This window comes from Schistocerca cancellata, chromosome 3, assembly GCF_023864275.1.
Source record: "Schistocerca cancellata isolate TAMUIC-IGC-003103 chromosome 3, iqSchCanc2.1, whole genome shotgun sequence".
NCBI lineage: Eukaryota > Metazoa > Arthropoda > Insecta > Orthoptera > Acrididae > Schistocerca > Schistocerca cancellata.
This window is the reverse complement of record NC_064628.1, coordinates 508,151,293-508,165,865: the sequence shown is the minus strand read 5'-3', so window position 1 is coordinate 508,165,865 and position 14,573 is coordinate 508,151,293. Positions and strand designations below refer to the sequence as shown.

The 14,573-nt window shown below is 43.7% G+C and overlaps 1 protein-coding gene across 1 annotated transcript in view; it reads left to right on the top strand.

Annotated features, from left to right (window-relative positions):
- Positions 1-14,573, top strand: part of LOC126176381 (synaptotagmin-12-like) — a 326,752-nt gene that overhangs the window by 225,448 nt on the left and 86,731 nt on the right. The window contains exon 4 of the mRNA XM_049923538.1: positions 1,001-1,101. Coding sequence (XP_049779495.1) covers positions 1,001-1,101 — 101 coding nt within the window. The remainder of the gene's footprint in view (positions 1-1,000; positions 1,102-14,573) is intronic.

Genomic DNA, 14,573 nt, shown 5'->3' with positions numbered 1-14,573 from the left:
GCCCATGAGGAAAACTACACACTTTATTTACTTGTATAAACTAAATAGACGAATAAAATCAGTTTTTTCTGTAAAATAAGTTTTTTTTCTTTCTATGTCATTAAGCACAATACAGTGTGATTTAGATTTTAGCCTCTTACCTTTAGAAGCGCTGAACAAACTCTTGACATACTGGAGCCAATATTTTGTAGTATTTTTGCAGAAATTGCAGTCCAATACGTGTGTAAATTATACCGTAGGTCTTCAACATTAGATGATCTCATTTTTCGGACGTCTCTGTCAAGGTCATTCCACAAGAGGTTCATGGATTTAAATCAGGTGACTGGCTTGGTCAAATCATATTCGTCAGTTTCCCACATTCCTTTTTTTTTCTTTTTTTTACGTACCCTCTTCACAATTCGGAACCATGGATAGCCGAAAGCGTCAACACGCTGCTTCCGAGATTCGGGGTGACGAGCTGGACTGAATTTAATCTGCCTCACAAATTAAGGACGAGGTCTGGTGAGCCCGCTAACTTGCGTGCGGTATTTACAAAGTATCCCACACACAATTAACAAATACCAGGCTCATACCGAAGTTCCACCTCAGACAGAAACTAAGCAAATGTTTAGAAAATATTCTCAAACACGAACTTGAGGTTTACTCTACACAGAGACAGATGGGGTACAAAAATTCTTGTGGCTAACATTGCCAATACCCAGATAACAATATCGGTGTCATAGTGATCCAGGAAAAGACAAAGAAGATGAAGAAGAAGAAGAAGAAAAAGAGGCTTACACATACCCTTCAATATGTAAAAAGGAAACGACGAACTACTCGAACAAATAAATTCTGAATAAGTTCTGTAAAAACATTTACAGTCACAGCGCCCCCCAATTTTCGATTGCTGACTGATTTTATGGGAACTATCCTGGCCCAGTGCAATACAAAATACGTCTTTCGGAAAAGGACAAAAATCAAAGACAGCCTGGCACATTAGTTTGAATGAATTGTTCTGCAGCATCTGTAGACCCTGTGCTCTCTGATTCATTGTTCGTCAACTCCACTGCTTACGCATCCTCCTTCCATCCCACTCCTTCCTCGGGGGTGTGCATCCGGATGGTAACTTGGATGTATCAAATTTTCTAATAGAAGGATTTTCCTCCACTTGCATTCCTTATCCCATCACTCAGCAAGGACTTTCAATACATTTTTCTTGTTCCAAGTTTCGGATTAATATTTTGCAGGGAATGAAGAGGTGAATGTCACCTGACAATTACTGCATTTCAGCGTCACTACACAAAATACATGGGAGTAACGCCATCTATATTATGTTTACAAGGAAAGACTATGCAACGGGTATTAAGTCGTCACCTTTCACTGTTGTTTGTTTGTGAGCAGATCGTGTTATGCCTTCCGTAAAAATAAGAGACGTCTGTGGTCTCCCAGAGACGTTGCAACCTTGAAACGTACCCTTAGAAAAATTACTGAATTACCGTGCTGGTAAACCCCTTACGTTATTTGATTTTCAAACAGCTGAGCAGAACTGAACGTACTCAGACATTTCGCTCTTTACTCATTCTGATCAACACTAAACTGACACACAATATTTTTTGCGCAACGCAATCTGACTTTCAAAAATCCCTACAAAAGAATGGCCCTGACTGACAATAACCTACACCTTTCATGAATCACTTACCTCACAAAAATCTTCGTTACTCGAACTACTGCAATACAGCGAGGGCCACTACTGCCAGCTAAATAAAAGATTCTAACTACTGAAGGGACTAACTACTGATAGGCATAGTAAGCAAATGAAAGATTTTGATAAAGAACAAACAATGTATTTACCTTAATAGTGTTCAAAAGTCATATATATCAGTTCATGACATCCAGTCTTACAAATTTACTCTCTCTGATGGACACACGTACACATCATCCGCTCTCAAAACTCCGCCATCTCTCTCCCTACATCCACCACTGCTGGCGGCTCACCTCAAACTGAGCAACGCTTCGCGCTGTTAACAGCCAACTGCCCAACACTACAGTAGCCTATATTACAACAATGACAACCAGCCCCAGACTGCACACAGCACAGCCAGTGATTTTCATACAGAGTGCTTCGTGGCGTTACCATATAAAAACCTAAACAGCCTACTTACAACCTGTCCCCACTCGGTATGGCACCATTAATATGCTACACTACTGGCCATTAAAATTGCTACACCACGAAGAGATGGAGATCATAAAAGGGTATTCATTGGACAAATATATTATACTAGAACTGACTTGTGATTACATTTTCACGCAATTTGGGTGCATAGATCCTGAGAAATCAGTACCCAGAACAACCACCTCTGGCCGTAATAACGGCCTTGATACAACTGGGCATTGAGTCAAACAGAGCTTGGATGGCGTGTACAGGTACAGCTGCCCTTGCAGCTTCAACACGATACCACAGATCATCAAGAGTAGTAACTGGCGTATTGTGCCGAGCCAGTTGCTCGCCACCATTGATGACCAATTGGTGAGAGATCCGGAGAATGTGCTGGCCAGGGCAGTAGTCGAACATTTTATATATCCAGAGAGGCCCATACCGGACCTGCAACATGCAGTCGTGGATTATCCTGCTGAAATGTAGGGTTTCGCGGGGATCGAATTAAGGGTAGAGCCACGGGTCGCAAAACATCGGAAATGTAACGTCCACTGTCCAAAGTGCCGTCAATGGGAACAAGAGGTGACCGAAACGTGTAACCAATGGCACCCCATACCATCACGCCGGGTGATACGCCAGTATGGCGATGACGAAAACACGCTTCCAATGTGCGTTCACCGCGATGTCACCAAACACGGATTCGCCCATCATGATGCTGTAAACAGGACCTGGATTCATCCGAGTACTCCATCGTAGGCGCTCCTGTCTGTGATGCAGCGTCAAGGGTAACCGCAGCCATGGTCTCCGAGTTGATAGTCCATGCTGCTGCAAACGTCGTAGAACTGTTCGTGCAGATGGTTGTTGTCTTGCAAACGTCCCCATCTGTTGACTCAGGGATCGACACGTGGCTGCACGATCCGTTACAGCCATGCGGATAAGATGCGTGTCATCTCGACTGCTAGTGATACGAGGCCGTTGGGAACAAGCACGGCGTTCCGTATTACCCTCCTGAACTCGCCGATCCCATATTCTGCCAACTGTCATTGGATCTCGACCAAAGCGAGCAGCAATGTCGCGATACGATAAACCGCAATCGCGATAGGCTACAATCCGACCTTTATCAAAGTCGGAAACGTGATGGTACGCATTTCTCCTCCTTACACGAAGCATCACAACAACGTTTCAAATGGTTCAAATTGCTCTGAGCATTATGGGACCTAACTGCTGTGGTCATCAGTTCCCTAGAACTTAGAACTACTTAAACCTAACTAACCTAAGGACATCACACAACACCCAGTCATCACGAGGAACGTCTCACCAGGCAACGCAGGTCAACTGCTGTTTGTGTATGAGAACGCGGTTGGAAACTTTCCTCATGTCAGGACGCTGTAGGTGTCGCCACCGGTGCCAACTTTGTGTGAATGCTCCGAAAAGTTAATCATTTGCATATCACAGCATCTTCTTCCTGTCGGTTAAATTTCGTGTCTGTAGCACATCTTCGTGATGTAGCAATTTTAATGGCCAGTAGTGTATCATGGTTGGAACACGTACGTCGCGGCTCGTGTTTCCTAAGGGGAACAGTGACGTTTGTATGAATGCTATCCAACAATGACATGTTCGTCTTTCTCGTGCTATCTACAGTAAACACGGAACACTCATGGGGTTCTGTGGCCAGAACGTCTGTAGAGATAACACTGCCATCACGTAGCCTTGCTGACCTCCATAAGCAGCAAACGACATACGTATCACGTTGGGCAGCCTAGCCTACAGTAGTATCGGCAGACATTTCACCATGTGAGAGCATCAAACGTACATTGACGTCGTGTATGCCACAGAAAGAATGGCGTCGTAGTCGATTAGCGCCACCAACGGCCCATAGTAGGTTTACTGGTATATCTCCTACTCTTATACCACTGTCACACGTCACAATTATTGTTGTTATTATTACTGTATCAGTCTGAAAAATATCATAAATTTCTAAATACACTACCACTCTCATGAAATGTGAGATATGTTTATACGAAGGCGTACAGGAAAGTAATGCATGTTTTATGTGAAAATCCTTAAAGTTTTTAAATAATAAAGTTATTAACATTCTATATCTTTATTCTTCGTGTCTACATACTTATTTCTCAACATAGTCACCCTGATGACAAACACATTTCTGCCAACGAGAAAACAGTTTGTCGGTACCGTTACTGGAGAATGTGTGACTTTGTTGACGCAGCGACAACTTCGCCTCTGCGTGCACCGGTTCATCACTGTCAAAGTGAAGTCCTCGAAGGTGTTCCTTAAGTTCTGGAAACAGATGAAAGTGGGGCCAAGTTGTAATTGTATGGAGGATGATCGATGTCTGTGAGTCCAAGCCGTCGACTGTTGTGGAAGTCGCAGGGCTCGTGTCTGCTCTAGCATTGTCATGCTGAAGGGCAGGATGCTCCATGTATGGAGACTCAATTACAGAACGCTATTTCTCTAGCACCGGTATAGTTCAGTTTACAGTGCTATATTATAGGCTACAATTCGGAGCCTTGTATCGGAAGAGGGCAGCAAATATGTAGACATGATGAAAAAGATTCAGAATATAAATAATGGTTCTTTTGTTTTAAAAGTCCAACTGTCTTGCCGCAGTGGTAACACCTGTTCCCTTCGGATCACCGAAGTTAAGGGCTGCTGGGATTGGCTAGCTCTGGAATGCGTCACCTTACGGATCTGCCGAATTCTGTTGACAAGCGGGGTGCACTCAGCTCTTGTGAGGCCACTTAAGGGGCTTCTTGATTGAGAGGTAGCGGCACCGGTCACGAAAACTGACAACGGCAGGGAGAGCGGTGTGCTGACAAAATGCCCCTCCTGAGAAAACACAGTACATAAAATTCTGTACAGTAAGTTGCATAACACCACTGATAAATATAGACCTTGAACAGAAGTCTGTTGCTAAAGCAGAATATTCAAAATTTCTGGGTATGCGCGTTGATGAGAAATAGAATTGGAAGAAACACGTTAATGATTTGCTGAAACCGTTAGGTTCAGCCACTTATGCTGTTATGGTTATTGCAAGTTTTGATCATAAACGAATCAATAAATTAGTCTACTATGCCTAGTTCCATTCACTGCTTTCACGTGGCATCATATTTTGGGGTATTCATCGTTAAGAGAAAAAAATTCATTGCACAACAGCGTGTAATCACAAAAATCGCTGGAGCCCACCCAAGATCATTTTGCAAACATTTATTCATGGACCTAGGGATATTCACAATACCTTCGCAATACATTTATTCACTTATGGAATTTGTTATTAATAAATAAAAATAGTAACGAAGTACGTACTAGTTACAACACTAGAAGAAAGGATGATCTTCACTACTCTGGGTTAAATCTGACTTTGACAAAGAAAGGGGTAAATTGAAACTTCCTGGCAGATTAAAACTGTGTGCCCGACTGAGACTCGAACTCGGGACCTTTGCCTTTCGCGGGCAAGTGCTCTACCATCTGAGCTTTACAGAAGCTCTCCTGCGAACCTTAAGTCGTGCTTCGGTAGCTCAGATGGTAGAGCACTTGCCCGCAAAAGGCAAAGGTCCCGAGTTCGAGTCTCGGTCGGGCACACAGTTTTAATCTGCCAGGAAGTTTCATATCAGCGCACACTCCGCTGCAGAGTGAAAATCTCATTCTGGAAACATCCCCCAGGCTGTGGCTAAGCCATGTCTCCTCAATATCCTTTCTTTCAGGAGTGCTAGTTCTGCAAGGTTCGCAGTAGAGCTTCTGTAAAGTTTAGAATGTAGGAGACGTACTGGCAGAAGTAAAGCTGTGAGTACTGGGCGTGAGTCGTGCTTCGGTAGCTCAGATGGTAGAGCACTTGCCCGCGAAAGGCAAAGGTCTCGAGTTCGAGTCTCGGTCGGGCACACAGTTTTAATCTCCCAGGAAGTTTCATATCAGCGCACACTCCGCTGCAAAGTGAAAATCTCATTCTGGAAAGGGGTAAATTGTGCTCACATAAAAATCTTTACTCGTTTGCCAAATAGCATTAAAAGCCTGACAGACAGCCATCCAACATTTAAAAACAAATTAAAAGTATTTCTGAATGACAACTCCTTCTACTCAATAGATGAATTTTTAGATATGAAGTAGTAACTGTAAAAAAAAATTGTAAAGAAAATATGTTAAACTGACACGTTCCACATCATTACAAATATCGTATTCATGATCTATGGAACAAATATTAACGTAATGTAATGTGATTTATCCGCATTCGGTGACACCTAGGGGGTGAAGATGACACGGCGGCCGGTCGGAACCGTTGGGCCTTCAGGGCTGTTCTCATGGTGTTTGTTTGTTTATTTAAAAAGCCTCAAGAGTATTCACATAAAATTTTGGGTGCACTACTTTTCAGGACGCCCTCGTACAGCCTGCTACAGAAAACTAGGGAACAGTGTCAAAAAAAGTCTCATTGTCACATTTGGTTAAATATTTATTGGCTTTTCATGCAGAGTCAAATTAGTTTCTTTCAACGAACCTATAGGCTGTTTGGTACTTTCGAATGTTGTTGGACGTATTATATCATGGAGACGCCACGATATCACTGAACTTCCATATACTATTAGGACGATGTATGTGGTAGATCAGCACTAGTAGTTGTGTTGTCCATCTCGATAGCTGAGTGGTCTGCGTGGCTAAATACCATGCGAGGCGCTCGGGTTCGATTCCTGGCCAGGTGGGAGATATTCGTCACTAGGGGACCAGGTGTTGCGTTCCCGTCATCATTTCATCATCGTCGACACCCAAGTCGCCGAAGTGGCGCCAGATAAAATTATTAGTGCCAGGTGGTCGAATTCCCTGAAAGGGGAATCCCTGCCAAAATATCCACACGTACATTTTTTTAGTTATGTTGATTATGTAAGATGGTCGATTACTCAGATTACCTGTATTTCTCTGTAGATTTGCGGCACTGAGCAATGGTTTCCATGCGCCACTAACGGTACAGCCGCTGCCCCGGCTAGATGCGAGGGATACAATTTTCTATTTATCTGCCGTTGCCGGACACACTAATAAACGAACATACGACTATATTTGCTGAAACGATTTTCTTATTCCTTGCATCTGCCTACTGCTACTCTGCCGTCAAAGAAGGCGCTGAAATCACAATGTGCAACAACAGCTTTAGCGGGAGAGCGACTGTACCGTTAGTGCTGCACGGGAACAGACGCTGCATGCTGACAGGAAACAGGGAAGTAACCTAAGGTATCTAACATCTAATGAAATCAGCTTCGCTACTACTGTTCCTCGATCACAGACATCGACGTAATCGCAGGTAGCGTACGGAAGATCCGTGACTATGCCGTATCTCCATTACATAATTCGGCTAACAACAAACGAAATACCACACGGCTTGTTAGTAACTCCTTACCATGACAACAGTGCAAGCCATTGAAAGATGGAGGAGGCAAACAAATCTAGTCAGCAAGAAAATGCAGAAACATTTATCGAAGAATGCCGCCGCGAAAAGTACATTATCATAACATATCACAATGTTGACACGGTTCCTTAGATCGAAAATCCCTTAATCAATGGACATGAATGTACAAGTTTCCATATGTGGGAAAACATTAAGCGCTCGAATAAACAATGAGTCGCACCAACAACACTGTGAGCAATTATTATTGGGGGGATTGGAGCACTGCTTTAGGAAGTTAGGAGCTTTGTAATGGGTAAAGGTGGGGGTGTTTTTACAGTCTACGGAGATCACTGTTTATTAGGCACTTAAGCAACGATAGGACTGGGATTAAGATTAAGATTTCGAGGGTTCAATTTCATGACGACGATGGTAAATGAAGGCTCTGACATTACATTTGGCCAGAATCATTTGTAAACCTCTCTGCAACAGATAAGAAACAGGGGACATTATAAATCCGCCTTTTGTTCTGAAACACATGTACCCAACCAAGAAATAAAAGAAACAAGGCGTATTCGAGTGAGAAACGACAGAATTTCAATTTCGTACGCTATCAGTGCTATTCTAGCGAAAAGTGTTAGTTTTTGTTCATGCGTCATACCATTCGATCTGTGGCGTCGCCGTCATACATTGAGAGATCCAGAAACTATAGAAATAACACTAAATTAAATATTTCAAATGTATGCCAGTAGCACGTTGCTGTTTCCAGATAAATATTCAGAGAGACAGGGAATCTTCTTTTCTTATCCATGAGGAAAAAATTGCTATTAGAAAGCTGCATTTCCTGCGATAGGTAACGTCGACATTTAAACATTTTTTGTGGTTTCTGCTCACGATGTTGCCTGTAATTGGGAACATTGTTCAATCAGACATAGTCGTGAGTGACTTGGAAACCTGTTGTGGTCAATAAAGTTTTGCATTCGCCGTTTTTCACGTTAATAAAATGTTCTGTTAGGTGAAACATGTCAGGTTTGTGATACAGAACTCTTTAAGAGAAGCCATGGCTTCGTAACCGCAAGTGCAACTTTGCGCTTGTCTCGATCAATGTAGGATATTTGAAGAGGGGAGAAGATGGTGTCTCGTTCCTCCCTTAAAGCTACAGTGCAAAGGGCTCTTGTGTGTTATCAAGCTTAAGAAGGCGGAGAAGCAAAACACTTGTTGAAGCTGTGCACAGGAACAAACACTAGTGCCATTCTCTGCGCGTGGAGTGCACAGCGCTTAAAGTTTCAAGATGATCTGTTATGTAAAGTTCCGTGTGAGGGCCGCTTAAGTTCTTCACCGACAAGTGTCTCGTCAATATACAACGGACTTTGTGAGACGTCTACAGTTTTCTACCTGGGTTTCATGCAAACCGATAATAACGTGCAGTGAGTATTACATATCCTAGATCAAATTTCAAGCGTCAAAATCGTAAGTAAAATGAATCAATACGACTCAGAAGCTATATCCAACCAGCAAACCAGTTTGTACCATTCAACAGTAATACTGCAGTGTGCCTCTGTATCTCCCTGTTTCATCTGATCAAGTCCACAGCGGTGCATTTCCAACCGTTTCTGCCAAGACACAGTGTGTGCAGTGTGAGCACTGTTTCCAGTTTAAAGACCATGCCGGGTGGAGCGTTTTCTACAAATCGTATACCTTCTGATTTTTAATTGTGTGTTTACTTAAAGTCGCTCATGTTGAATCTAACTCTTTAATTATTTTTTTTATTAAACACTGACTTACAGAATTTTCCCTGACGGAGACAACTTGAATTTAACCTATTCCTTTATTTCCTACAATATACAAACCCAACGCTGAATGCTATACATTGATAACATGAGTTCCAATAATTAACATAAAAGAATGGCCCTGAATTGCAAGAATTCCTAACAATAACACAAATCCAAAAAATATGAAATTAAAGAAATATGAAGCTACCTCCAACTCTCTTAATTGCCTAAACTGATTTCAGTCACGAATCCCTATAGTGGAAACCCCATTCTTTTTCATAAGTCACTCACCTCACAGAAAATCTTCATAACACGAACTACAGCAACTACAGCAAGTAGCAACAACAGCCAGCTAAAAAAAGGTTCTAACTACTACAGACTCTAACTACTAGGAGGCATATGGTTAGCAAAAGAAAGATTTTGTTGAAGAGCAAACAATGTATTTAAAATTTTACCTTATTCGTGTGACATCCAGTTCCATAAATTATACAGTTTTCAATCGTTCCACTGCCCAAACATTATCATCAACATCAATCATCATACATCTTCTTGCATATTTTGTTAAAACACGTCATTTCATCTCACTCTACAATGCATGTCCTACCAACACAAAGTCTCCACTAAGAAAATCATGTCCATACACTTCCCTATCCACTCCATAATTGTTAGTCCGTCCAACCACAGAATCTTTTGCCGAAGGCGCAGAGCGCTGTCAGCGATATTAACACAGTCTGTATCGCTGCCAACATACAAGCAGGTTACTTACAATGTTGAACGGAGGTTCACATCCCTGTTGGCTACATAGATTTAGTTTCTATGTGGTTTCCTTAAAATAACTGAGGCCAGTGGCGGAACGGTACCTCTAAAAAGCCCAGAACCGATTTTGTGTCACACCTATCTCCAATCGGAAAGATTACTCCTTCTCTAACGATCATTGCGTCGTCGTGTTAAGACTGGCGTGCGCTTGGCAGCTCTTCTAACAGACGGATGACCGACACACAAACTACATGGTGAACTGTACCATACAACTGAACTAACAACGCAATAAAGTGAAGCAGCTGTTGCTAATGAAAATGTGTACGGGAAACCAACTTTTTGTTGTTGTTGTGTCTTCTGTCCGACTACTGGTTTCATGTAGTTCTCCATGCTACTCTATCGTGTGCAAACCTCTTTATCTCCGAATAACTACTTCAACCTATACCGGCCATCCTGATTTAGGTTTTCAGTGATTTCCTTAAATCGCTTTAGGCAAATGCCTGGATGGTTCCCTTGAAAGGGCACGGACGACTTCCTCCCCTAATCCGATAGGACCGATGACCTCGCTGTTCGGTCCCTCCCCCAAATCAACCAGTCAACGAATCAACCTATACCCATTTGAACATGGTCTCCCTCTACTCTTTTAACCTCAACCCCCTTCGCCCCACTTTCCTCCATATCATATTGACGATTCCTTCATGGCTCAGGTTTCAGCTTGTCAAGCGATCCCTTCCTGTAGACAAGCTGTGCTACAAATTCTTTTTTCACCAATTCGATTTACTACGTCTTCATTAGTTAATCAATCTACCCATCTAATCTTCAGAATTCTTTTGTAGCACTAAATTTCAGGAGCTGCTATTCTTTTCTTGTCTGAACAGATTATCGTCAACTTTTCTCTTCCAGAGAAGGGTACACTCCAGACAAATACCTTTAGAAAAGACTTCCTAACATTTACACTTATATTATATGTTAACGAACTCCTCCTTTCCAGAAATGTTTTTGACGCTATAGCTAGTCAACTATCCTTTCCACCTCCACCTTTGTCAACTGCTTTGCAACACAAATATCCAAACTCATCTGCCACTTTTAGTGTCTCATTTCCTATTCTAATTGGTACGGTATCACCTGGTTTAATTCGACTACATTCCATTATCTTTTACCTACTTTCGTTGATGTTTATCTTACAACTATTCTTCAAGACATTATCCATTCAATTAAACTACTCTTGAAGTCCTCTGTTGTTCCTGATAGAATCACAATGTCATCGGCAAACCTTAAAGTTTTCATTACTTCTTTCTGAACATCAATTCTCTTTCGAAATTTCTCCTTGGTTTCCTTTCCTGCTTCCTCAGCGTACAGAATTAATAACATTAAGGATGGCTACAACCTTGCCCCATCCCTTTTCAAACACTGTATCGCATTGACGCCCCTGGACTCGTATGACTGCCGTCTGGTTTCTGTACAACTTGTAAATAGGCTTTACTCTTTAAATCCGCAGATGCTATAAACGTACCTTTCATTAACCCATCTTCTAACGTAAGTCGCAGGGTGAGTATTGCCTCGCATGTTCCTACAACTCTCCAGAACCCAGACAGATGTTCCCCTGTATCGACTGCTATCAGTTTTTCCACGTTCTTGTAAATACACTCCTGGAAATTGAAATAAGAACACCGTGAATTCATTGTCCCAGGAAGGGGAAACTTTATTGACACATTCCTGGGGTCAGATACATCACATGATCACACTGACAGAACCACAGGCACATAGACACAGGCAACAGAGCATGCACAATGTCGGCACTAGTACAGTGTATATCCACCTATCGCAGCAATGCAGGCTGCTATTCTCCCATGGAGACGATCGTAGAGATGCTGGATGTAGTCCTGTGGAACGACTTGCCATGCCATTTCCACTTGGCGCCTCAGTTGGACCAGCGTTCGTGCTGGACGTGCAGACCGCGTGAGACGGCGCTTCATCCAGTCCCAAACATGCTCAATGGGGGACAGATCCGGAGATCTTACTGGCCAGGGTAGTTGACTTACACCTTCTAGAGCACGTTGGGTGGCACGGGATACATGCGGACGTGCATTGTCCTGTCGGAACAGCAAGTTCCCTTGCCGGTCTAGGAATGGTAGAACGATGGGTTCGATGACGGTTTGGATGTACCGTGCACTATTCAGTGTCCCCTCGACGATCACCAGTGGTGTGCGGCCAGTGTAGGAGATCGCTCCACACACCATGATGCCGGGTGTTGGCCCTGTGTGCCTCGGTCGTATGCAGTCCTGATTGATGATGATGATGTTTGGTTTGTGGGGCGCTCAACTGCGTGGTTATCAGCGCCCGTACAATTACCCAGTCTTTGCTCAGTCCAATTTCGCCCCTTTCCTGGATGATGATGAAATGATGAGGACAACACAAACACCCAGTCCTCTCGAGGCAGGTGAAAATCCCTGACCCCGCCGGGAATCGAACCCGGGACCCCGTGCTCGGGAAGCGAGAACGCTACCGCGAGACCACGAGCGGCGGACAGTCCTGATTGTGGCGCTCACCTGCACGGCGCCAAACACGCATACGACCATCATTGGCACCAAGGCAGAAGCGACTCTCATCGCTGAAGACGACACGTCTCCATTCGTCCCTCCATTCACGCCTGTCGCGACACCACTGGAGGCGGGCTGCACGATGTTGGAGCGTGAGCGGAAAACGGCCTAACGGTGTGCGGGACCGTAGCCCAGCTTCATGGAGACTGTTGCGAATGGTCCTCGCCGATACCCCAGGAGCAACAGTGTCCCTAATTTGCTGGGAAGTGGCGGTGCGGTCCCCTACGGCACTGCGTAGGATCCTACGGTCTTGGCGTGCATCCGTGCGTCGCTGCGGTCCGGTCCCAGGTCGACGGGCATGTGCACCTTCCGCCGGCCACTGGCGACAACATCGATGTACTGTGGAGACCTCACGCCCCACGTGTTGAGCAATTCGGCGGTACGTCCACCCGGCCTCCCGCATGCCCACTATACGACCTCGCTCAAAGTCCGTCAACTGCACATACGGTTCACGTCCACGCTGTCGCAGCATGCTACCAGTGTTAAAGACTGCGATGGAGCTCCGTATGCCACGGCAAACTGGCTGACACACGGCGGCGGTGCACAAATGCTGCGCAGCTAGCGCCATTCGACGGCCAACACCGCGGTTCCTGGTGTGTCCGCTGTGCCGTGCGTGTGATCATTGCTTGTACAGCCCTCTCGCAGTGTCCGGAGCAAGTATGGTGGGTCTGACACACCGGTGTCAATGTGTACTTTTTTCCATTTCCAGGAGTGTATTTTGTATCTATATTTTTCAAGGATGACTTTCTAAATTGCTATTTCGGTACTGTTTACACCTGTCAGCATCTGCCATTTTTAAACTGGAACTATTACACTCTCTTTGAAGTATGAGCGTATTTCGGGTGTCTCATATATCTTACCCATTAGGGAGAATAATTTTGTCATGGCTTGCCCTTCCAAGAGTCTCAGTAGTGGTGAGAGAATGTCGTCTACTCCAAGGGTTTTGTTGCGACTTTGGTCGTTCAATGGTCTGTCAAATTCGTCTCACAGTATCGTGTCTCCCAACACATCTTTGTCTACTTCCTCTTCCCTTTCTATAACATTGCCTTCAGGTTCATTTCCCTTCTTCTAGACATTTCTTCCATCTTTCAGCTTTCCCTTTTCTGTATAAAGTCTGACATCTGAGCCTTTAATATTCATACAACTTCTTCCGTTTTCCCACATGTCTCTCTAATTTTCCTATACGCGGCATCTACCTTTCTCATTGTCGCGTATGGTTCCACTTCTTTACATTTCTCGTCTAGTCAGTTCTGCTTTGCCATTTCGCAGCCGTTTTACAGTACTAAAATCGTCTGGACATGTCTGTGAAGTCCATAACACTCTTGATCAGGAGTTCAATTTTCCAATACATATGTTGCCTTAGAATCTCGCGGAATTTACAAACTGCGATTTAAAAACATTCTAGAAAATGCTCTCGTGGTTCTGAAAACTTAATTTGTCTAAAACGAGATGCGGCCGCCTAACTTTGCTAGCTTGTGTCATCGTCTTATTAACGCAATATGGGTCTCGTAATGGACGTCAGTGCACCGTGCACCATTTTTGGTTCATGCGTATCGGTTTGAATGAAACTGCAGTGCGGAGACACAAAAATGCACCAATCTCACAGCTAAGTAAGCCTAACAGTTTAATTTGACCGCAGGTGAGATAGAGAATACTATGAAGGAACAGTGTGCCTTCCCCGTAGACACAATGAAAATGAAATGCAGTGTAAGTTTAAATGATTTGGTCATAAATTTGACACGTGAAATATGATCATTCGCAACAATTCGGTTACACTATTTGAAACACACACCAGTGGAAATAACAATGGTTAAAAATAAATCACTTGCGAATATCGTGGAGCATCTAACATCGCTAATTTTGACAGCCCTCTGCAAGTACACAAAGCGGTCTCGTGCTCTCGCGCAATCTACACTCGTCTTCAGAAA